At 52.8% G+C, this 22,434-nt stretch overlaps 1 protein-coding gene across 1 annotated transcript in view; it reads right to left on the reverse strand.

Annotated features, from left to right (window-relative positions):
• wdr46 (WD repeat domain 46) overlaps window positions 1-22,434 on the reverse strand; it is an 88,158-nt gene that overhangs the window by 24,989 nt on the left and 40,735 nt on the right. Inside the window, exons 10-12 of the mRNA XM_070866751.1 lie at window positions 18,867-18,966; window positions 17,463-17,616; window positions 2,041-2,188 (exon numbers count right to left, since the gene is read on the reverse strand). Of these exons, the coding sequence (XP_070722852.1) occupies window positions 2,041-2,188; window positions 17,463-17,616; window positions 18,867-18,966 (402 nt within the window). The remainder of the gene's footprint in view (window positions 1-2,040; window positions 2,189-17,462; window positions 17,617-18,866; window positions 18,967-22,434) is intronic.

A 22,434-nucleotide genomic window follows, 5' to 3' on the forward strand; every position in this document is an offset into this window, starting at 1 on the left:
TGGTGCAGCAAGCAGTTAGGAAGGCAAATGGTATGTTGGCCTTCATTGCGAGAGGGTTTGAGTACAGGAGCAAGGATGTCTTTCTACAGTTATACAGGGCCTTGGTGAGACCACACCTGGAGTATTGTGCGCAGTTTTGGTCTCCTTACCTTAGGAAGGATATACTTGCCATAGAGGGAGTGCAGCGAAGGTTCACCAGACTGATTCCTGGGATGGCGGGACTGCCGTATGAGGAGAGATTGGGTCGACTGGGCCCTGTATTCACTGGAGTTTAGAAGGCTGAGAGGGGATCTCATTGAAAGGTACAAAATTCTGACGGGGTTGGACAGACTGGATGTGGGGAGGATGTTTCCCCGGGGCTGGGAAGTCTAGAACAAGGGGTCACAGTCTCAGGATACGGGGTAGGAAATTTAGGAGCGAGATGAGGAGAAATGTTTTCACTCCGAGGGAGGTGAACCTGTGGAATTCTCTACCACAGAAGGCTGTGGAGGCCAAGTCACTGAATATATTTAAGAGGGAGATCGATAGATTTCTAGACACAAAAGGCAGCATGGGGTATGAGGAGAAAGCGGGAATATGGTGTTGAGATAGAGGATCAGCCATGGTCATATTGAATGGTGCAGGCTCGAGGGGCCGAATGGCCTACGCCTGCTTCTATTGTCTATGTTTCTGTGAGTTAAGGCACTCGTCGCACGGAGGGGTGGGGGGGGCAGGGCGGTGTGCGGTTGTGGGACCCACATCTCCTCAGTCCGGCAGAGAATCTCAGCAAGGGGAGCTCAGCCCAGGGGTCAGCTCCGTCAAGACTGACTGACTGACTGCCCCCCCCCCCAACCAGACCTGCCCAGGAGAGGGTTCAGTGTGCAGCCAGTCGATCACTGGTGACAAAAAGGCTTTGCGGAACATCTCTGCTCAGTCCGTGAGCGTGACCCCTGAGCTTCCGGTCGCCTGTCACTTTAATTCCCCGCTCCACATCTCCGTCCTCAGCCTCCGACACTGCTCCAACGAAGCTCAACGCAAGCTCGAGAAACAGCACCTCATTTTTCGTTTAGGCACTTTACAGCCTTCTGGACTCAACGGAGAGTTCAAACAATTTCAGACCATAACCCCTGCCCATATTTGGCCCCCCCCCCCTCCCTCCCCCGATCTTATGTTTTTTTTCCCCTTTTGTCTTAAATGGCAGCTGGTAATTACCACGCCATTCACACCCTATCCAGACTCACCTTTCGCTAACTTCTGCCATTACCATCTCAGTCGGCCCATCATCCCCTTTTGTCTCTCTGATCTCTCCTGTCTTCCACCCCCTCCCCCACCCCCCAACCACGGACCCTTGTGTTCTGTCCTCCCCTCCCCCTTTCAGCGCTCCTTAACCAGTTCTGGCGAAGGGTCATCGGCCCGAAACATTAACTCTCGTTTCTCTCTCCGCAGATGCTGCCCGACCTGCGGGGATTTCCAGCGCTTTCTGCTTTTATTCCAGGCTCCACAATCCGCAGTACTTGACCATCTCCGCTGGGCGGGGCCACATTGTCCGCATGGCCCCCAGACACGAGACTCCCCAAAGCAAGCGCTCGACTCGGAACTCCTTCACGGCAGGCCAGCGGAAACGTTACAAGGGACCACCCTCAACGCCCACCCTGGTAAAGTGCAACATCCCCCACCGACACCTGGCGGTCCCTGGGCCCAAAGACCAGTCCGCCCTCAGTGGAGGAAGTGCATCCGGGAGGGCGCTGAGCACCTCGAGTCTCGTCCCACCCTCCCCTTCCCTCAACCACTGTCTGTCCCACCTGTGACAGGGACTGTGGTTCTCGTATTGGACTGTTCAGTCACCTAAGGACTCACTTTTAGAGTGGAGGCAAGTCTCCCTCGGTCCCGAGGGACTGCCTATGATAACTCTGTTTCTCTCCCCACGGATGCTGCCTGACCCGCTGAGATTTCCCAGCATTCTCTGGTTTTATTCCAGGTACCAGCATCCCGCAGTATTTGGCCTTTGATAAAAAGCAGCATCTGCCTGGTGCGAGCTTGTCGGGGACACTGGCTACTTGCCTGGCACTAGCATGCTGGTGAATCCCTGGGCATGGCCCACGCCCAACACGTCCTCGTAGGGGCAGAACTGCAGCCCATGCACTCCCTGGCGCACCGAGTGACTGAGGTAAGGCGTCCTCACCGAGGCATGGTGAATGTCTTTGTAAACCTGCGGGAGGAGGGGGGGGGTGGGGGGAGAGAATGAGACACATCGATCAGCACGCGGTATCCAGCGGTTACACGATCGCACAGTCCGGGCCAACCCCCTCAGGGCAGTGTGCGGTGGCTCGGCCCGGATATCGGCGCGGTCCCAGCCTGCAAGACCATCAAGCAGGCCGGAGCCACTGCAGGGAGCAGCGCGTGCTGCTGCAGGAGGGCGACGGCTGACTGCAGCGAGGGCCGGTACAGCAGGGGCGGCCAGGTCGGGGCAAAGGAGCGGCGAGAGTTCGTAGAGGGACGTGATCGGGGCCCAGGAGAGCAGCCCACACTGTGCTCGTGCACTGGGTCCGTGCAGCAGAGCTGGTCTCCAGTCGTCCTGGTTAACCCTTGCCACTGGACCAAGGCCGAGCTCGGTCAAGCCCCGTGTGGTGGCTGGTGTGCAACGGTCACCCCACGTTAAAACAATCCACCCTTCAGGATGTAGTTCGGGATCTGGAATATTAGGTTCTTCATTGAAGCACCCGTGAACTCATCCCTTTTCGGCGTGGAAGCAAGTCACCCTCGTTTCGAGGGACTGCCTATGATGATGACGACCGAGAGAGTGCCGCCGTGTTGGAGGTGCCGTCTTTCGCACAAGAGGCCAAGTGCCGCTACTTCAGTTGGATGCCGAAAGATCCCACAGCCAGCATTTTGAAGAGCAGGGGAGTTCTGTGGACGTTACCCGCCCTCCTGTATGGCTCAGAGACGTGGGCCATGTACAGTAGACCACCTCAAGTCGCTGGAGAAATACCACCAACGATGTCTCCGCAAGATCCTGCAAATCCCTTGGGAGGACAGACGCACCAACGTTAGCGTCCTCGACCAGGTCAACATCCCCAGCATCGAAGCACTGACCACACTCGACCAGCTCCGCTGGGCAGGGCCACATTGTCCGCATGGCCCGCAGACACGAGACTCCCAAAGCAAGCGCTCTACTCGGAACTCCTTCACGGCAAACAAGCCATAGGTGGGCAGAGGAAACGTTTCTTATTAAGGTGGATGAATTGACTGCACAGATAGCGGTTAACGGATATGATGTAATTGGGATTATGGAGACATGGCTCCAGGGTGACCAAGGCTGGGAACTCAACATCCAGGGGTATTCAATATTCAGGACGGATCGACAGAAAGGAAAAGGAGGTGGGGTGGCGTTACTGGTTAAAGAGGAGATTAACGCAATAGTAAGGAGGGACATTAGCTTGGATGATGTGGAATCTGTATGGGTGGAGCTACGGAATACCAAAGGGCAGAAAACGTTAGTGGGAGTTGTGTACAGACCACCAAACAGTAGTAGTGAGGTTGGGGACAGCATCAAACAGGAAATTAGGGATGCGTGCAATAAAGGTACAGCAGTTATCACGGGTGACTTTAATCTGCATATAGATTGGGCTAACCAAACTGGTAGCAATACTGTGGAGGAGGATTTCCTGGAGTGTATAAGGAATGGTTTTCTAGACCAATATGTCGAGGAACCAACTAGAGGGCAGGCCATCCGAGACTGGGTGATGTGTAATGAGAAAGAACTAATTAGCAATCTGGTTGTGCGAGGTCCCTTGGGGAAGAGTGACCATAATATGGTAGAATTCTTCATTAAGATGGAGAGTGACACAGTTAATTCAGAGACTAGGGTCCTGAACTTAAAGAAAGGTAACTTCGATGGTATGAGGCGTGAATTGGCTAGAATAGACTGGAGAATGATACTTAAAGGGTTGACGGTGGATAGGCAATGGCAGACATTTAAATATCACATGTATGAACTACAACAATTGTACATCCCTGTGTGGCGTAAGAATAAAAAAGGGAAGGTGGCTCAACCATGGCCAACAAGGGAAATTAGGGAAAGTGTTAAATCCAAGGAAGAGGCATATAAATTGGCCAGAAAAAGCAGAAAACCTGAGGACTGGGAGAAATTTAGAATTCAGCAGAGGAGGACAAAGTGTTTAATTAGGAGGGGGGAAATAGAGTATGAGAGGAAGCTTGCTGGGAACATAAAAACTGACTGCAAAAGCTTCTATAAATATGTGAAGAGAAAAAGATTAGTGAAGACAAACGTAGGTCCCTTGCAGTCAGAATCAGGGGAATTCATAATGGGGAACAAGGAAATGGCAGACCAGTTGAACAAATACTTTGGTTCTGTCTTCAATAAGGAAGACACGAATAACCTCCCGAAAATACTAGGGGACCGAGGGTCTAGTGAGAAGGAGGAACTAAGGGAAATCCTTATTAGTCAGGAAATTGTGTTAGGGAAATTGATGGGATTGAAGGCCGATAAATCCCCAGGGCCTGATAGTCTGCATCCCAGAGTACTTAAGGAAGTGGCCCTAGAAATAGTGGATGCATTGGTGGTCATTTTCCAACATTCTATAGACTCTGGATCAGTTCCTATGGACTGGAGGTTAGCTAATGTAACCCCACTTTTTAAAAAGAGGAGGGAGAGCGAAAACAGGTAATTATAGACCGGTTAGCCTGACATCAGTAGTGTGGAAAATGCTGGAATCAATTATTAAAGATGTAATAGAAGCGCATTTGGAAAGCAGTGACAGGATCGGTCCAAGTCAGCATGGATTTATGAAAGGGAAATCATGCTTGATAAATCTTCCAGAGTTTTTTTTTGAGGATGTAACTAGTAGAGTGGATAAGGGAGAACCAGTGGATGTGGTGTATTTGGACTTTCAAAAGGCTTTTGACAAGGTCCCACACAAGAGATCGGTGTGCAAAATTAAAGCACATGGTATTGGGAGTAATGTATCGACGTGGATAGAGAACTGGTTGGCAGACAGGAAGCAGAGTGGGAATAAAGGGGTCCTTTTCAGAATGGCAGGCAGTGACTAGTGGGGTGCCGCAGGGCTCAGTGCTGGGACCCCGGCTATTTACAATATACATTAATGATTTAGATGAAGGAATTGAATGTAATATCTCTAAGTTTGCAGATGACAATAAGCTGGGTGGCGGTGTGAGCTGTGAGGAGGATGCTAAGAGGCTGCAGGGTGACTTGGACAGGTTAGGTGAGTGGGCAAATGCATGGCAGATGCAGTATAATGTGGATAAATGTGAGGTTATCCACTTTGGTGGCAAAAACAGGAAGGCAGAATATTATCTGAATGGCGGCAGATTAGGAAAAGGGGAGGTGCAACGAGACCTGGTTGTCATGGTACATCAGTCATTGAAAGTTGGCATGCAGGTACAGCAGGCGGTGAAGAAGGCAAATGGTATGTTGACCTTCATAGATAGGGGATGTGAGTATAGGAGCAGGGAGGTCTTACTGCAGTTGTACGGGGCCTTGGTGAGACCACACCTTGAGTATTGTCTGCAGTTTTGGTTTCTTAATCTGAGGAAGGACGTTCTTGCTATTGAGGGAGTGCAGCGAAGGTTCACCAGACTGATTCCCGGGATGGCAGGACTGACATATGAAGAAAGACTGGATCGACTCGGCTTATAGTCGCTGGAATTTAGAAGAATGAGAGGGGATCTCATAGAAACATATAAAATTCTGACGGGACTGGACAGGTTAGATGCAGGAAGAATGTTCCCGATGTTGGGGAAGTCCAGAACCAGGGGTCACAGTCTAAGGATAAGGAGGAAGCCATTTAGGACCGTGATGAGGAGAAACTTCTTCACTCAGAGAATTGTGAACCTGTGGAATTCTCTACCACAGAGAGTTGTTGAGGCCAGTTCGTTTGATATATTTAAAAGAGAATTAGATGTGGCCCTTACAGCTGAAGGGACCAGAGGGAGAGAAGGCAGGAAAGGGGTACTGAAGTTGAATGATCAGCCATGATCATATTGAATGGTGGTGTAGGCACGAAGGGTCGAATGGCCTACTCCTGCACCTATTTTCTATATTTCTAAGGACACCGTCACAGCCTCTCTGATAAAGTGCAACATCCCCACTGACACCTGGGAGTCCCTGGCCAAAGACCACCCTAAGTGGAGGAAGTGTATCCGGGAGGGCGCTGAGCATCTCGAGTCTCGTCGCCGAGAGCGTGCAGAAAGCAAGCGCAGGCAGCGGAAGGAGCGTGCGGCAAACCAGTCCCACCCTCCCCTTCCCTCAACCACTGTCTGTCCCACCTGTGACAGGGGACTGTGGTTCCCGTGTTGGACTGTTCAGTCACCTGAGAACTCACTGTTAGAGTGGAAGCAAGTCTTCCTCAATTTCGCGGGACTGCCTGTGATGATCTATCCCTGAACCAACACGGTAAAACGGTGATCGGGTCCATTGTCACATGGCTGTTTGTGGGAGCTTGCTGTGCGCAAACTGGCTGCCCACCACGTTTCCTACACAACAGTGAATCTATTTAAGTTGAAGAAAAGACAGATTTTTGATGGATAAGGGAGTGGGGTAGGGAAGGGGAGTTGAGGTGAGGTCGATGATCAGGCATGATCTTATTAAATGGCGGAGCAGGCTCGAGGGGCCGAATGGCCTACTCCTGCTCCCGTTTCTTATGTCGTTATTCCAACAGAGCAAAATCCAGGGCCCCACGGGTGGCTCAGCTGCACGGGGTGGCAGGGGAGGAAGAAGAATGGAAGAGCTGTAGTGGTAGGAGATTCAATAGTCGGGGGACAAACAGGCATTTCTGCGGCCGCAGACGTGACTCCAGGATGGTATGTTGCCTCCCTGGTGCCAGGGTCAAGGATGTCACGGAGCGGCTGCAGGGCATTCTGGGTGGAGAGGGTGAACAGCCAGAGGTCATGGTTCATATCGGGACCAATGACATGGGTAGGAAGAGGGATGAGATCCTGCAGGCAGAGTTTAGGGAGCAAGGAGCGAGATTAAAAAGCAGGACCTCAAAAAGGTAGTACTCTCCGGATTACTCCCGGTGCCACGAGCTGGTGAGTACAGAAATAGGAGGATAGAGCAGATGAATACGGGGCTGGAGAGATGGTGCAGGAGGGAGGGCGTTAGTTTCCTGAGGCATTGGGACCGCTTCTGGGGGGAGGTGGGACCTGTACAAGCCAGACAGGTTGCACCTCAACAGAGCCGGGACCAATATCTCGCAGGGAGGGGGGGGGTTTGCTTGTGCTGTTGGGGAGGGTTTAAACTAGCTTGGCAGGGGGATGGGAACCTGAAAATAGATTCAGTAGGGAGGGGAGTAAAGCTGGAATTGGAAAGCTAAAATGTAGAAAATGAGAGAGGAAACCAGCAGGATTAAAAAAAAACAAATTTAAAAGCTCTTTGTCTAAATGCTCGTAGCATTCCTAACAAAATAAATGAGCTGACGGCACAAATAGATACAAACGGGTATGATCTGATAGCCATTACAGAGATGTGGTTGCAAGGTGACCAAGGCTGGGAACTAAATAGTCTGGGGTATTTGACAATATGGAAGGACAGACAGAAAGGAAAAGGAGGTGGGGTAGCTGTGTTAATAAAGGATGGGATCAGTGCGTTAGTGAGAAATGATATTGGCTCAGAGGATCAAGATGTTGGAACAGTTTGGGTAGAACTAAGGAATAATAAGGGGAATAATAATGTGGGCGAAATCCATAGGCCCCCTAACAGTAGCTACACTGTTGGACGGAGTATAAATCAAGAAATAATGGAGGCTTGTAAAAAAAAAAAGGAACGGCAATAATCATGGGTGACTTTAACCTTCAAATTGATCAGACAAAGCAAATTGGCCAGGGTAGCCTTGAGGAATTCATAGAGTGTATCCGGGATAGTTTCCTTCAACAGTATGTTGCGGAACCAACCAGGGAGCAGGCTGTTAGATCTGGTACTGTGTAATGAGACAGGATTAATAAATGATCCCGTAGTAAAAGATCCTCTAGGAAAGAGTGACCATAACATGGTTGAATTTCAAATTCAGTTGGAGGGTGAGAAAGCTGGTTCTTAAACCAGGGTCCTAAGCTTAAATAAAGGAGACTACAAAAGGTATGAAGGCAGGGTTGGCTAAAGTGGACTGGGAGAATAGATTAAAGTGTGGGACGGTTGATGAGCAGTGGTGTACATTTAAGGAGATATTTCATAACTTGCAACAAAATTGTATCCCAATGAGAAGGAAAGACTGTAAGAGAAGGGATAACCATCCGTGGCTAACTACGGAAATAAGGGAGTGTTTGAAAATTGAAAATAAGGGTATACAATGTGGCCAAGACTAGTGGGAGGCCAGAGGATTGGGAAACTTTTAAAAGCCAGCAAAGAACGACTAAAAAAAAATGATAAAGAGGGATGATAGATGATGAAAGTAAACTAGCACGAAATATAAAAACAGAGTGTTAGAGTTTCTACAGATACATAAAAAGGAAAAGATTGACTAAAGTAAATGTCGGCCCCCTGGAGGATGAGACTGGGGAATTAATAACGGGGAACAGGCAGAGATGTTGAACAAATATTTTGTTTCGGTCTTCAGGCTAGAAGGGGCTATGGGAGCAGGGAGTGGATAAAGGCTAAGATTCCATTGGCCTTCCTGATCACTTGCTGTACCTGCATACTAACCTTTTGTGTTTCATGTACAAGTATCCCCAGGGCCCTCTGCATTGCAGCACTTTGCAATCTTTCTCCATTTAAATAATAACTTGCTCTTCCATTATCTCTGCCAAAGTGGATAACCTCACATGTTCCCACATTGTGGGCCCAATTGTGGCCAACCGACCCTTTATGCTCCGACTTTGTGCTGGAAAAAACTCTTAGCATCCTGGCCCCTCTGCCGAGTGCCCTGGGTTCTGGCGAGGCGTCCATGGTGAAGTGGGGGGGGGGGGGGGGGAAGGGGGCGGAGCTACAGCCCTGCGCTGAAAACACTTGCCGGCAGCTGTCCACATGCGCAGTGGAGTCTGCGCGCATGCTCCTTCGCCCTCCCAGCGTGTCCTGCAAGCTGTCAGCAGGACCCAATGTTCGCCGGCTTCTGACTGCAGCCCAGGCTGCCAGAACCCTACCCGAGATGCTGTGGGGCCCAGCCTTTCCTCTCCCTCCCTCCCTTCCTCCCCAACTTGCGTCAGAAAAACCAACTTACTCCAAAAAAAAATTGATGCAAGTCATGGCCAAAATTGGGCCCTATAATTCCATCTGCCAATTTTTTGCCCACTCACTTGTCCTGTCTATATCCCTTTGCATCCTCCTCACACATTGCTTTCCAACCCATCTTTGTATCAGCAAACTTGGCTACGTTACACTCGGTTCCTTCATCCAAGTCGTTAATATAGATTGTAAATAGTTGGGGTCCCAGCACTGATCCCCTGCGGCACCCCACTAGTTACTGTTTGCCGACCGGAAAACGACCCAGTTATCCCGACTCTCTGTTTTCTGTTAGTTAGCCAATCCTCTATCCATGCTAATATATTACCCCCCAACCCCGTGAACTTTTATCTTGTGCAGTAACCTTTTATGTGGCACCTTATCACATGCCTTCTGGAAATCCAAATATGCCACATCCACTGGCTTCCCCTTTATCCACCCTGTTCGATACATCCTCAAACAGCTCCAGCAAGTTTGTCAAACGTGATTTCCCTTTCATAACACCATGCTGACTTTGCTTGATTGAATTATGCTTTTCAAAATGTCCTGGTACTGCTTCCTTAATAATGGACTCCAGCATTTTCCCAGCGACAGATGTTAGGCTAACTGCTTTTTATAAAAATAGGGGCATTACATTTGCAGTTTTCCAATCTGCTGGGACCTCTCCAGAATCCAGGGAATTTTGGTAGATTACAACCAATGCATCCACTATCTCTGCAGCCGCTTTTTTTAAGACCCTAGGATGCAAGCTATCAGGTCCAGGGGACTTGTCCGCCTTTAGTCCCGTTATTTTACACAGTACTACTTCTTTAGTGATAGGGAGCCACTCCACTGCACTCAGTACAATCACTAAAGTAGTAGTACTTGGTAAAATTAAGGAAGTAGTGGGACATTTGGAAAAGCATGATTCAATCAAGCAGAGTCAGCATGGATTTATGAAGGGGAAGTCATGTTTGACAAATTTGCTGGAGCTCTTTGAGGATGTAACGAACGGTGGATAAAGGGGAACCAGTGGATGTGGTGTATTTGGATTTTCAGAAGGCATTTGACAAGGTGCCACATAAAAGGTTACTGCACAAGATAAAAGTTCACGGGGTTGGGGGTAATATATTAGCATGGATAGAGGATTGGCGAACTAACAGAAAACAGAGAGTCGGGATAAATGGTTCATTCCCGGGTTGGCAACCAGTAACTAGTGGGGTGCCGCAGGGATCAGTGCTGGGGCACCAACTATTTACAATCTATATTAATGACTTGGAAGAAGGGACCGAGTGTAACGTAGCCAAGTTTGCTGACGATACAAAGATGGGTAGGAAAGCAAATTGTGAGGAGGACACAAAAAAAAATCAGCAAAGGGATATAGACAGGCTAAGTGAGTGGCCAAAAATTTGGCAGATGGAGCACAACGTGGGAAAATGTGAGGTTATCCACTTTGGCAGAAATAATAGTAAAGCAAATAATAATTTAAATGGAGAAAAGTTGTAAAATGCTGCAGTACAGCGGGACCTGGGGGTCCTTGTGCATGAGACACAAAAAGGTAGTACAGGTCGAGTGTCCGAAGTACGGAAAACTCGGTACCGAGGCCATTCTGGATATTTCCGGATTTTGGGAACGTCCTTACTTGAGCCGAGGTAGTGGGATCGGGCAGCCGAGGTCGGGCCGCCGAGGCGGGGGAGTCCGGATTTTCGGAACGCCGCCGCCACGAATCGGCCCGGCGTCCGGAAATCCGAATTTTGCAACTCCAGATTTCGCACGCTCAACCCGTGTGCAGGTACAGCAAGTGATCAGGAAGGCCAATGGTATCTTGGCCTTTATTGCAAAGGGGGATGGAGTATAAAAGCAGGGGAAGTCTTGCTCCAGTTGTACAGGGTATTGGTGAGGCCACACCTGGAGTACTGCGTGCAGTTTTTGGTCTCACGAAACTTACGAAAGGATATACTTGCTTTGGAGGCAGTTCAGGGAAGATTCACTCGGTTGATTCCGGAGATGAGGGGTTTGGATTGAGGAGAGGTTGGGTAGGGCCGCCCCGACCTGTGAGAGACCACCACCGCAGGTAAGGGCTATCAATAGAGCTGGAGCGCTGGGCCCTGGAACGTCGGGGGTGGAGGTGCGGCGAAGGAGGGTACGGGGCCCAGAAGAGCCGAGGGCCCAGGGGCAGCACGGGCCCAGCCCACACTGTGCGATATTGTGCAGCAGAGCAGGTCTCCAGTGATCCTGGTTAACCCTTGCCACTGGATAAAGGCCTCGCTCGGTCAAGCCCCGTGTGGTGGCTGATGTGCAACGGCCACCCCACGTTAAAACAATCCACCCACAGGCATCTTCCACCCCTTCAATTGGAGTTCAGGACTGGAACATCAGGTCCTCCATAGAAACATCTGTGAACTCATGTGGAAGCAAGTCATCCTCGTTCGAGGGACCGCCTGTGACGATCAGGTTGAGGAGGTTGGGCCTCTACACATTGGAGTTCAGAAGAATGAGAGGTGATCTTATCGAAACGTATCAGATTATGAGGGGGCTCGACAAGGTGGATGCAGAGAGGATGTTTCCACTGATGGGGGAGACTAGAACTAGGGGGCATGGTCTCAGAATAAGGGGCCGCCCATTTAAAACTGAGATGAGGAGAAATTTCTTCTCTCAGAGGGTTGTAAATCTGTGGAATTCTCTGCCCCAGAGAGCTGTGGAGGCTGGGTCATTGAATATATTTAAGGTGGAGATAGACAGATTTTTGAGCGATAAGGGAGTGAAGGGTTACGGGGAGCGGGCGGGGAAGTGGAGCTGAGTCCATGATCGGATCAGCCATGATCGTATTAAATGGCGGAGCAGGCTCGAGGGACCGAATGGCCGACTCCTGCTCCCATTTCTTCTGTTTTTATCCAACAGTGACTACACTTCAAAAAGTACTTAATTTGCTGTAAAAGGCTTTGGAACATTGCGGATAGGAAAGGTGCGATATAAATGCAGCTCTTGTATAGCTCACCAAAATCTAAAAGGAACATTTGACTGGTACTGGACTTTAGTCCCATGTAATGGGGTATATTATATTACATAGAAACATAGAAAATAGGTGCAGGAGTAGGCCATTCAGCCCATCTAGCCTGCACCACCATTCAATGAGTTCATGGCTGAACATGCAACTTCAGTACCCCATTCCTGCTTTCTCGCCATACCCCTTGATCCCCCGAGTAGTAAGGACTTCATCTAACTCCCTTTTGAATATGTTTAGTGAATTGGCCTCAACTACTTTCTGTGGTAGAGAATTCCACAGGTTCACCACTCTCTGGGTGAAGAAGTTTCTCCTCATCTCGGTCCTAAATGGCTTACCCCTTATCCTTAGACTGTGATCCCTGGTTCTGGACTTCCCCAACATTAGGAACATTCTTCCTGCATCGAACCTGTCTAAACCCGTCAGAATTTTAAACGTTTCTATGAGGTCCCCTCTCATTCTTCTGAACTCCAGTGAATACAAGCCCAGTTGATCCAGTCTTTCTTGATAGGTCAGTCCCACCATCCCGGGAATCAGTCTGGTGAACCTTCGCTGCACTCCCTCAATAGCAAGAATGTCCTTCAAGTTAGGAGACCAAAACTGTACACAATACTCCAGGTGTGGCCTCACCAAGGCCCTGTACAACTGTAGTAACACCTCCCTGCTCCTGTACTCAAATCCCCTCGCTATGAAGGCCAACATGCCATTTGCTTTCTTAACCGCCTGCTATACCTGCATGCCAACCTTCAATGACTGATGTACCATGACACCCAGGTCTCGTTGCACCTCCCCTTTTCCGAATCTGTCACCATTCAGATAATAGTCTGTCTCTCTGTTTTTACCACCAAAGTGGATAACCTCACATTTATCCACATTATACTTCATCTGCCATGCATTTGCCCACTCACCTAACCTATCCAAGTCACTCTGCAGCCTCATAGCATCCTCCTCGCAGCTCACACTGCCACCCAACTTAGTGTCATCTGCAAATTTGGAGATACTACATTTAATCCCCTCGTCTAAATCATTAATGTACATTGTAAACAGCTGGGGCCCCAGCACAGAACCTTGCGGTACCCCACTAGTCACTGCCTGCCATTCTGAAAAGTACCCATTTACTCCTACTCTTTGCTTCCTGTCTGACAACCAGTTCTCAATCCATGTCAGCACACTACCCCCTATCCCATGTGCTTTAACTTTGCACATTAATCTCTTGTGTGGGACCTTGTCGAAAGCCTTCTGAAAGTCCAAATACACTACATCAACTGGTTCTCCTTTGTCCACTTTACTGGAAACATCCTCAAAAAATTCCAGAAGATTTGTCAAGCATGATTTCCCTTTCACAAATCCATGCTGACTTGGACCTATCATGTCACCTCTTTCCAAATACGCTGCTATGACATCCTTAATAATTGATTCCATCATTTTACCCACTACCGATGTCAGGCTGACCGGTCTATAATTCCCTGATTTCTCTCTCCCTCCTTTTTTTTTTTACAAGTGGGGTTACATTGGCTACCCTCCACTCGATAGGAACTGATCCAGAGTCAATGGAATGTTGGAAAATGACTGTCAATGCATCCGCTATTTCCAAGGCCACCTCCTTAAGTACTCTGGGATGCAGACCATCAGGCCCTGGGGATTTATCGGTCTTCAATCCCATCAATTTCCCCAACACAATTTCCCGACTAATAAAGATTTCCCTCAGTTCCTCCTCCTTACTAGACCCTCTGACGCCTTTTATATCCAGAAGCTTGTTTGTGTCCTCCTTAGTGAATACCGAACCAAAGTACTTGTTCAATTGGTCTGCCATTTCTTTGTTCCCAGTTATGACTTCCCCTGATTCTGACTGCAGGGGACCTACGTTTGTCTTTACTGACCTTTTTCTCTTTACATACCTATAGAAACTTTTGCAATCCGCCTTAATGTTCCCTGCAAGCTTCTTCTCGTACTCCATTTTCCCTGCCCAAATCAAATCCTTTGTCCTCCTCTGCTGAGTTCTAAATTTCTCCCAGTCCCCGGGTTCGCTGCTATTTCTGGCCAATTTGTATGCCACTTCCTTGGCTTTAATACTATCCCTGATTTCCCTTGATAGCCACGGTTGAGCCACCTTCCCTTTTTTATTTTTACGCCAGACAGGAATGTACAATTGTTGTAGTTCATCCATGCGGTCTCTAAATATCTGCCATTGCCCATCCACAGTCAACCCCTTCAGTATCATTCGCCAATCTATCCTAGCCAATTCACGCCTCATACCTTCAAAGTTACCCTTCTTTAAGTTCTGGACCATGGTCTCTGAATTAACTGTTTCATTCTCCATCCTAATGCAGAATTCCACCATATTATGGTCACTCTTCCCCAAGGGGCCTCGCACAACGAGATTGCTAATTAGTCCTCTCTCATTATATAACACCCAGTCTAAGATGGCCTCCCCCCTAGTTGGTTCCTCGACATATTGGTCTAGAAAACCATCCCTTATGCACTCCAGGAAATCCTCCTCCACCGTATTGCTTCCAGTTTGGCTAGCCCAATCTATGTGTATATTAAAGTCACCCATTATAACTGCTGCACCTTTATTGCATGCACTCCTAATTTCCTGTTTGATGCCCTCCCCAACATCACCACTACTGTTTGGAGGTCTGTACACAACTCCCACTAATGTTTTTTGCCCTTTGGTGTTCTGCAGCTCTACCCATATAGATTCTACATCATCCAAGTTAATGTCTTTCCTAACTATTGCATTAATCTCCTCTTTAACCAGCAATGCTACCCCACCTCCTTTTCCTTTTATTCTATCCTTCCTGAATGTTGAATAGCCCTGGATGTTGAGTTCCCAGCCCTGATCATCCTGGAGCCACGTCTCCGTAATCCCAATCACATCATATTTGTAAACAGTTAATTCATCCACCTTATTGCGGATACTCCTTACATTAAGACACAAAGCCTTCAGGCTTGTTTTTTTTAAAACACCTTTTGTCCTTTTAGAATTTTGCTGTACAGTGGCCCTTTTTGTTCTTTGCCTTGGGTTTCTCTGCCCTCCACTTTTCCTCATCTCCTTTCTGTCTTTTGCTTTTGCCTCCTTTTTGTCTCCCTCTGTCTCCCTGCATTGGTTCCCATCCCCCTGCCATATTAGTTTAACTCCTCCCCAACAGCACTAGCAAACAATCCCCCTAGGACATTGATTCCGGTCCTGCCCAGGTGCAGACCGTCCGGTTTGTACTGGTCCCACCTCCCCCAGAACCGATTCCAATGCCCCAGGAATTTGAATCCCTCCCTGCTGCACCACTGCTCAAGCCACGTATTCATCTGCGCTATCCTGCGATTCCTACTCTGACTAGCAGGTGGCACTGGTAGCAATCCCGAGATTACTACTTTTGAGGTCCTACTTTTTAATTTAGCTCCTCGCTCCTTAAATTCGTTTCGTAGGACCTCATCCCTTTTTTTACCTATGTCGTTGGTACCAATGTGCACCACGACAACTGGCTGTTCTCCCTCCCTTTTCAGAATGTCCTGCACCCGCTCAGAGACATCCTTGACCCTTGCACCAGGGAGGCAACATACCATCCTGGAGTCTCGGTTGCGGCCGCAGAAACGCCTATCTATTCCCCTCACCATTGAATCCCCTATCACTATCGCTCTCCCAATCTTTTTCCTGCCCTCCTGTGCAACAGAGCCAGCCACGGTGCCATGAACTTGGCTGCTGCTGCCCTCCCCTGATGAGTCATCCCCCTCAACAGTACCCAAAGCGGTCTATCTGTTTTGCAGGGGGATGACCACAGGGGACCCCTGCACTACCTTCCTTGCACTGCTCTTCCTGCTGGTCTTCCATTCCCTATCTGGCTGTGGACTCTTCTCCTGCGGTAAGACCAACTCGCTACACGTGCTACTCACGTCATTCTCAGCATCGTGGATGCTCCAGAGTGAATCCACCCTCAGCTCCAACTCCGCAACGCGGACCGTCAGGAGCTCGAGGCGGACACACTTCCCGCACACGTAGTCGTCAGGGACACCGGAAGTGTCCCTGAGTTCCCACATGGTACAGGAGGAGCAAAACACCCGACCGAGCTCTCCTGCCATGATTTAACCCTTAGATACACTTAAATTAGCACACATTTGCATTCTAGAATATGTTCTCCTGCAATCTGTCCATACATCTCCATACACTGTGCCTTACAATACAATGTCTCTCTCATTAGTAGCGTGAACCATTGTACTGTATGCAGAAATAATTTGCATTGTACTGTATGCAGAAATAATTTGCATTGAAGTGCAGTCAGCCACAATTGTACCCTCGGGAAATGCGGTAGTCGATTTGCAATCAGCAAGGTCCCACAAACAGCAGCCGGGGTAATCCATTTTCGCAATGTTGGGTGAGGGATTAATGCTGGCCAGGGCACTGGGGACAACTCCCCTTCGAATCGTGCACAAGTTTTGCTATATTGCAGTCGGAAATGAGGAAATGGCAATTGAGAAATGGCAATGCTGCATCGGTCCCGAGCCATGGCTCATGGGAAGCTCAGAGACGAGTTGAGTGACCAACTGAATGACCGGTGATTTGATGGGGCAAATGGAGAGTCTGGGGGTGGAGGGGCATAACCTTCGAGCCAGGCTGTTCATGGGTGATGTCAGGAAGCACTTCTTCACACAGGGTAGGGAAATTCCACGTCCCAAAATAGCTGTTGATGTTGGAGGTCAGTGGAAAACTTCAAAACCGAGATTGTTGTTGGGTAAGGTTGTTAAGGGTTACAGAACCAAGGCAGGTAGATGGAGTTAAGATACAAGGCAGGTAGATGGAGTTAAGATACAAGGCAGGTAGATGGAGTTAAGATACAAGGCAGGTAGATGGAGTTAAGATACAAGATCGGCCGCGATCTAACTGAATGGCAGAACAGGCTCGAGGGGCCGAATGGCATACTCCTGTTCCTATATGTTCCCGAGGGGGCAGAAGGGAGCTTGGTTTAATGTCTCATCCGAAAGACAGCCCCTCCGACAGTGCGGCACTCCCTCAGTACTGCCCCTCCGACAGTGCGGTGCTCCCTCAGTACTGCCCCTCCGACAGTGCGGCGCTCCCTCGGCACTGCCCCTCCGACAGTGCGGCGCTCCCTCAGTACTGTCCCTCCGACAGTGCGGCGCTCCCTCAGTACTGCCCCTCCGACAGTGCGGCGCTCCCTCAGTACTGCCCCTCTGACAGTGCGGCGCTCCCTCAGTACTGCCCTTCCGACAGTGCGGCGCTCCCTCAGTACTGCACAGAGTGTCGGTCGGGATGTATTCAAGTCCCTGGTGTAACCATTTAAAATGAAAGCCACTTACATGTACAGTGTTTCCACACCCTGCTGCCAGGAGGTTTCTCTGACTGAAAGCGAGGTGACTGGCACCAGCCGATATGAAATAGGAGTGAAGAGGGCGATATGATCGGATGTCGTAAATGTTTAATTTTCTGTCCAAACCTGAAGTTGCCATGTACCTGCAAGAACAGAGACTTGAGCAGCAAGAACACAAAGCACCAAACTAGTTCACAATACAGCTGAAGTTCATACCTGTGAAAGAAAACGTAGCCACCAAGGACTGGCTCACCTTCATCCGTTCCCACAGAACCCGCTGAATACTTAACCACCAACACAGAGTCCCAGTCACCTCAGTTCCTGAACAAGAGTTACTCTCGCTTACCCCGTAGTGATCTGTTTCAGCACACGTCACACACACACACCCGCAGGGGCCCTTGTTCTTACACATGTTCGACACGTGTCCGCTGACACACACACACCTGTATACACAATCCCCTGCATTGTGTATACACATCTGTATACACAATCCCCCGCACTGTGTATACACACACGCACGCATCTGTATACACAATCCCCCGCACTGTGTACACACGCATCTGTATACACAATCACCCGGACTGTGTATACACACATCTGTATACACAATCCCCCGCACTGTTTACACACACACGCACCTGTATACACAATCCCCTGCACTGTGTACACACACATCTGTATACACAATCCCCCGCACTGTGTACACACACACATCTGTATACACAATCCCCCGCACTGTGTACACACACACACCTGTATACACAATCCCCCGCACTGTGTACACACACACACCTGAATACACAATCCCCCGCACTGTGTACACACACATCTGTATACACAATCCCCCGCACTGTGTACACACACACATCTGTATACACAATCCCCCGCACTGTGTACACACACACACCTGAATACACAATCCCCCGCACTGTGTACACACACACACCTGAATACACAATCTCCCGCACTGTGTACACACACACCTGTATACACAATCCCCTGCACTGTGTACACACACACACCCCTGTATACACAATCCCCCGCACTGTGTACACACACACACACCGGTATACACAATCCCCCGTACTGTGTACACACACACACACCTGTATGCACAATCCCCCGCACTGTGTACACACACACACCTGTACACAGAATCTCCCTGCACTGCGTACACACACACACACACACACACACACGTATACAGAATCTCCTTCGCTTGCACACACACACAGCCGCACATGTCCAGTTAACCCAATTATTACTGTCTGCGTGATCCCTGTTCTTGGTAACCCCATGAGCAACTTTGTCTCCCTTCCTCTCCCCTCCCCCGGCTATTTTGACGGCAGGGTATTTAGAAGGTCCGCGGCGATAGCTCTGTGGTGGTGCTTACATTCCGGTCTTGTCCACAGCGATGGCTCGGACACCCCCTCGATGACACAGCATCTTCACCAGTGGCTCCTTGACTTTGGGGCTCCACAGCGTGACCGTACCTGAGACACATCGCAGGCAGCGTTAGAATCCACAACGAGACAGAGGAACACTCGGGCAGACAGACATTTTCAGCCTTGCACAGTCCCCAGGCAGCCAGGACACTGGGGGGGGGGGGAAAGAGAGGAGAGTGTGGGGGGGGGAGAGGAGGAGTGGGGGGAGGGGGGGGAAAAGGAGGAGTGGGGGGAGGGGGGAAAAGGAGGAGTGGGGGGAGGGGTGGGAAAGGAGGAGTGGGGGGAGGGGGGAAAGGAGGAGTGGGGGGAGGGGGGGAAAGGAGGAGTGGGGGGAGGGGGGAGAAAAGGAGGAGTGGGGGGAGGGGGGAGAAAAGGAGGAGTGGGGGGAGGGGGGAAAAGGAGGAGTGGGGGGAGGGGGGGAAAAGGAGGAGTGGGGGGAGGGGGGGAAAAGGAGGAGTGGGGGGAGGGGGGGAAAAGGAGAGTGGTGGGAGGGGGGAAGGAGAGGGGGGGAGGGGGGGGAAAAGGAGAGTGGGGGAGGGGGGAAGGAGAGTGGGGGAGGGGGGAAGGAGAGTGGGGGAGGGGGGAAGGAGAGTGGGGGAGGGGGGAAGGAGAGTGGGGGAGGGGGGAAGGAGAGTGGGGGAGGGGGGAAGGAGAGTGGGGAGGGGGGAAGGAGAGTGGGGGAGGGGGGAAGGAGAGTGGGGGAGGGGGGAAGGAGAGTGGGGGAGGGGGAAGGAGAGTGGGGGAGGGGGGAAGGAGAGTGGGGGAGGGGGGAAGGAGAGTGGGGGAGGGGGGAAGGAGAGTGGGGGAGGGGGGAAGGAGAGTGGGGGAGGGGGGAAGGAGAGTGGGGGAGGGGGGAAGGAGAGTGGGGGAGGGGGGAAGGAGAGTGGGGGAGGGGGGAAGGAGAGTGGGGGAGGGGGGAAGGAGAGTGGGGGAGGGGGGAAGGAGAGTGGGGGAGGGGGGAAGGAGAGTGGGGGAGGGGGGAAGGAGAGTGGGGGAGGGGGGAAGGAGAGTGGGGGAGGGGGGAAGGAGAGTGGGGGAGGGGGGAAGGAGAGTGGGGAGGGGGGAAGGAGAGTGGGGGAGGGGGGAAGGAGAGTGGGGGAGGGGGGAAGGAGAGTGGGGAGGGGGGAAGGAGAGTGGGGGAGGGGGGAAGGAGAGTGGGGGAGGGGGGAAGGAGAGTGGGGGAGGGGGGAAGGAGAGTGGGGGAGGGGGGAAGGAGAGTGGGGAGGGGGGAAGGAGGGGGGGAGGGGGAAGGAGAGTGGGGGAGGGGGGAAGGAGAGTGGGGGAGGGGGGAAGGAGAGTGGGGGAGGGGGAAGGAGAGTGGGGGAGGGGGGGAAGGAGAGTGGGGGAGGGGGGAAGGAGAGTGGGGGAGGGGGGAAGGAGAGTGGGGGGAGGGGGGAAGGAGAGTGGGGGAGGGGGGAAGGAGAGTGGGGGAGGGGGGAAGGAGAGTGGGGGAGGGGGGAAGGAGAGTGGGGGAGGGGGGAAGGAGAGTGGGGGAGGGGGGAAGGAGAGTGGGGGAGGGGGGAAGGAGAGTGGGGGAGGGGGAAGGAGAGTGGGGGAGGGGGGAAGGAGAGTGGGGGAGGGGGGAAGGAGAGTGGGGGAGGGGGGAAGGAGAGTGGGGGAGGGGGGAAGGAGAGTGGGGGAGGGGGGAAGGAGAGTGGGGGAGGGGGGAAGGAGAGTGGGGGAGGGGGGAAGGAGAGTGGGGGAGGGGGGAAGGAGAGTGGGGGAGGGGGGAAGGAGAGTGGGGGAGGGGGAAGGAGAGTGGGGGAGGGGGGAAGGAGAGTGGGGGAGGGGGAAGGAGAGTGGGGGAGGGGGGAAGGAGAGTGGGGGAGGGGGGAAGGAGAGTGGGGGAGGGGGGAAGGAGAGTGGGGGAGGGGGGAAGGAGAGTGGGGGAGGGGGGAGGAGAGTGGGGGAGGGGGGAGGAGAGTGGGGGAGGGGGGAGGAGAGTGGGGGAGGGGGGAGGAGAGTGGGGGAGGGGGAGGAGAGTGGGGGAGGGGGGAGGAGAGTGGGGGAGGGGGGAGGAGAGTGGGGGAGGGGGAGGAGAGTGGGGGAGGGGGGAGGAGAGTGGGGGAGGGGGGAGGAGAGTGGGGGAGGGGGGAGGAGAGTGGGGAGGGGGGAGGAGAGTGGGGGAGGGGGGAGGAGAGTGGGGGAGGGGGGAGGAGAGTGGGGAGGGGGGAGGAGAGTGGGGGAGGGGGGAGGAGAGTGGGGGAGGGGGGAGGAGAGTGGGGGAGGGGGGAGGAGAGTGGGGGAGGGGGGAGGAGAGTGGGGGAGGGGGAGGAGAGTGGGGGAGGGGGGAGGAGAGTGGGGGAGGGGGGAGGAGAGTGGGGGAGGGGGGAGGAGAGTGGGGAGAGGGAGGAGAGTGGGGGAGGGGGGAGGAGAGTGGGGGAGGGGAGGAGAGTGGGGGAGGGGGGAGGAGAGTGGGGGAGGGGGGAGGAGAGTGGGGGAGGGGGAAGGAGAGTGGGGGAGGGGGGAGGAGAGTGGGGGAGGGGGGAGGAGAGTGGGGAGGGGGAAGGAGAGTGGGGGGGGGGAAGGAGAGTGGGGGAGGGGGGAAGGAGAGTGGGGGGGGGGAAGGAGAGTGGGGGGGGGAAGGAGAGTGGGGGGGGGGGAAGGAGAGTGGGGGGGGAAGGAGAGTGGGGGGGGGAAGGAGAGTGGGGGGGGAAGGAGAGTGGGGGGGGGGAAGGAGAGTGGGGGAGGAAGGAGAGTGGGGGGGGGAAGGAGAGTGGGGGGGGGGAAGGAGAGTGGGGGGGGGAAGGAGAGTGGGGGGGGGGAAGGAGAGTGGGGGGGGGGAAGGGAGAGTGGGGGGGGGGGAAGGAGAGTGGGGGGGGGGAAGGAGAGTGGGGGGGGGGGAAGGAGAGTGGGGGGGGGGAAGGAGAGGGGGGGGGGAAGGAGAGTGGGGGGGGGGAAGGAGAGTGGGGGGGGAAGGAGAGTGGGGGGGGGGGGAAGGGAGAGTGGGGGGGGGAAGGAGAGTGGGGGGGGGAAGGAGAGTGGGGGGGGGAAGGAGAGTGGGGGGGGGAAGGAGGGTGGGGGGGGGGAAGGAGAGTGGGGGGGGGGGAAGGAGAGTGGGGGGGGGGAAGGAGAGTGGGGGGGGGGAAGGAGAGTGGGGGGGGGAGGAGAGTGGGGGGGGGAAGGAGAGTGGGGGGGGGAAGGAGAGTGGGGGGGGGGAAGGAGAGTGGGGGGGGGGGGAAGGAGAGTGGGGGGGGGGAAGGAGAGTGGGGGGGGGAAGGAGAGTGGGGGGGGAAGGAGGAGTGGGGGGGGAAGGAGAGTGGGGGGGGGAAGGAGTGGGAGGGGGGGGAAGGAGAGTGGGGGAAGGAGAGTGGGGGAGGGGGAGGAGAGTGGGGGGGGGAAGGAGAGTGGGGGAGGGGGGAAGGAGGAGTGGGGGAGGGGGGAGGAGGTGGGGGGGGGGGGAGGAGAGTGGGGGGGGGAGGAGAGTGGGGGGGGGGGGGAGGAGGAGGGGGGGGGGAAGAGAGTGGGGGAGGGGGGAAGGAGAGTGGGGGGGTGGAAGGTGAGTGGGGGTGGGGG

Source organism: Pristiophorus japonicus, chromosome 23 (assembly GCF_044704955.1).
Source record: "Pristiophorus japonicus isolate sPriJap1 chromosome 23, sPriJap1.hap1, whole genome shotgun sequence".
Taxonomy (NCBI): Eukaryota; Metazoa; Chordata; class Chondrichthyes; family Pristiophoridae; genus Pristiophorus; species Pristiophorus japonicus.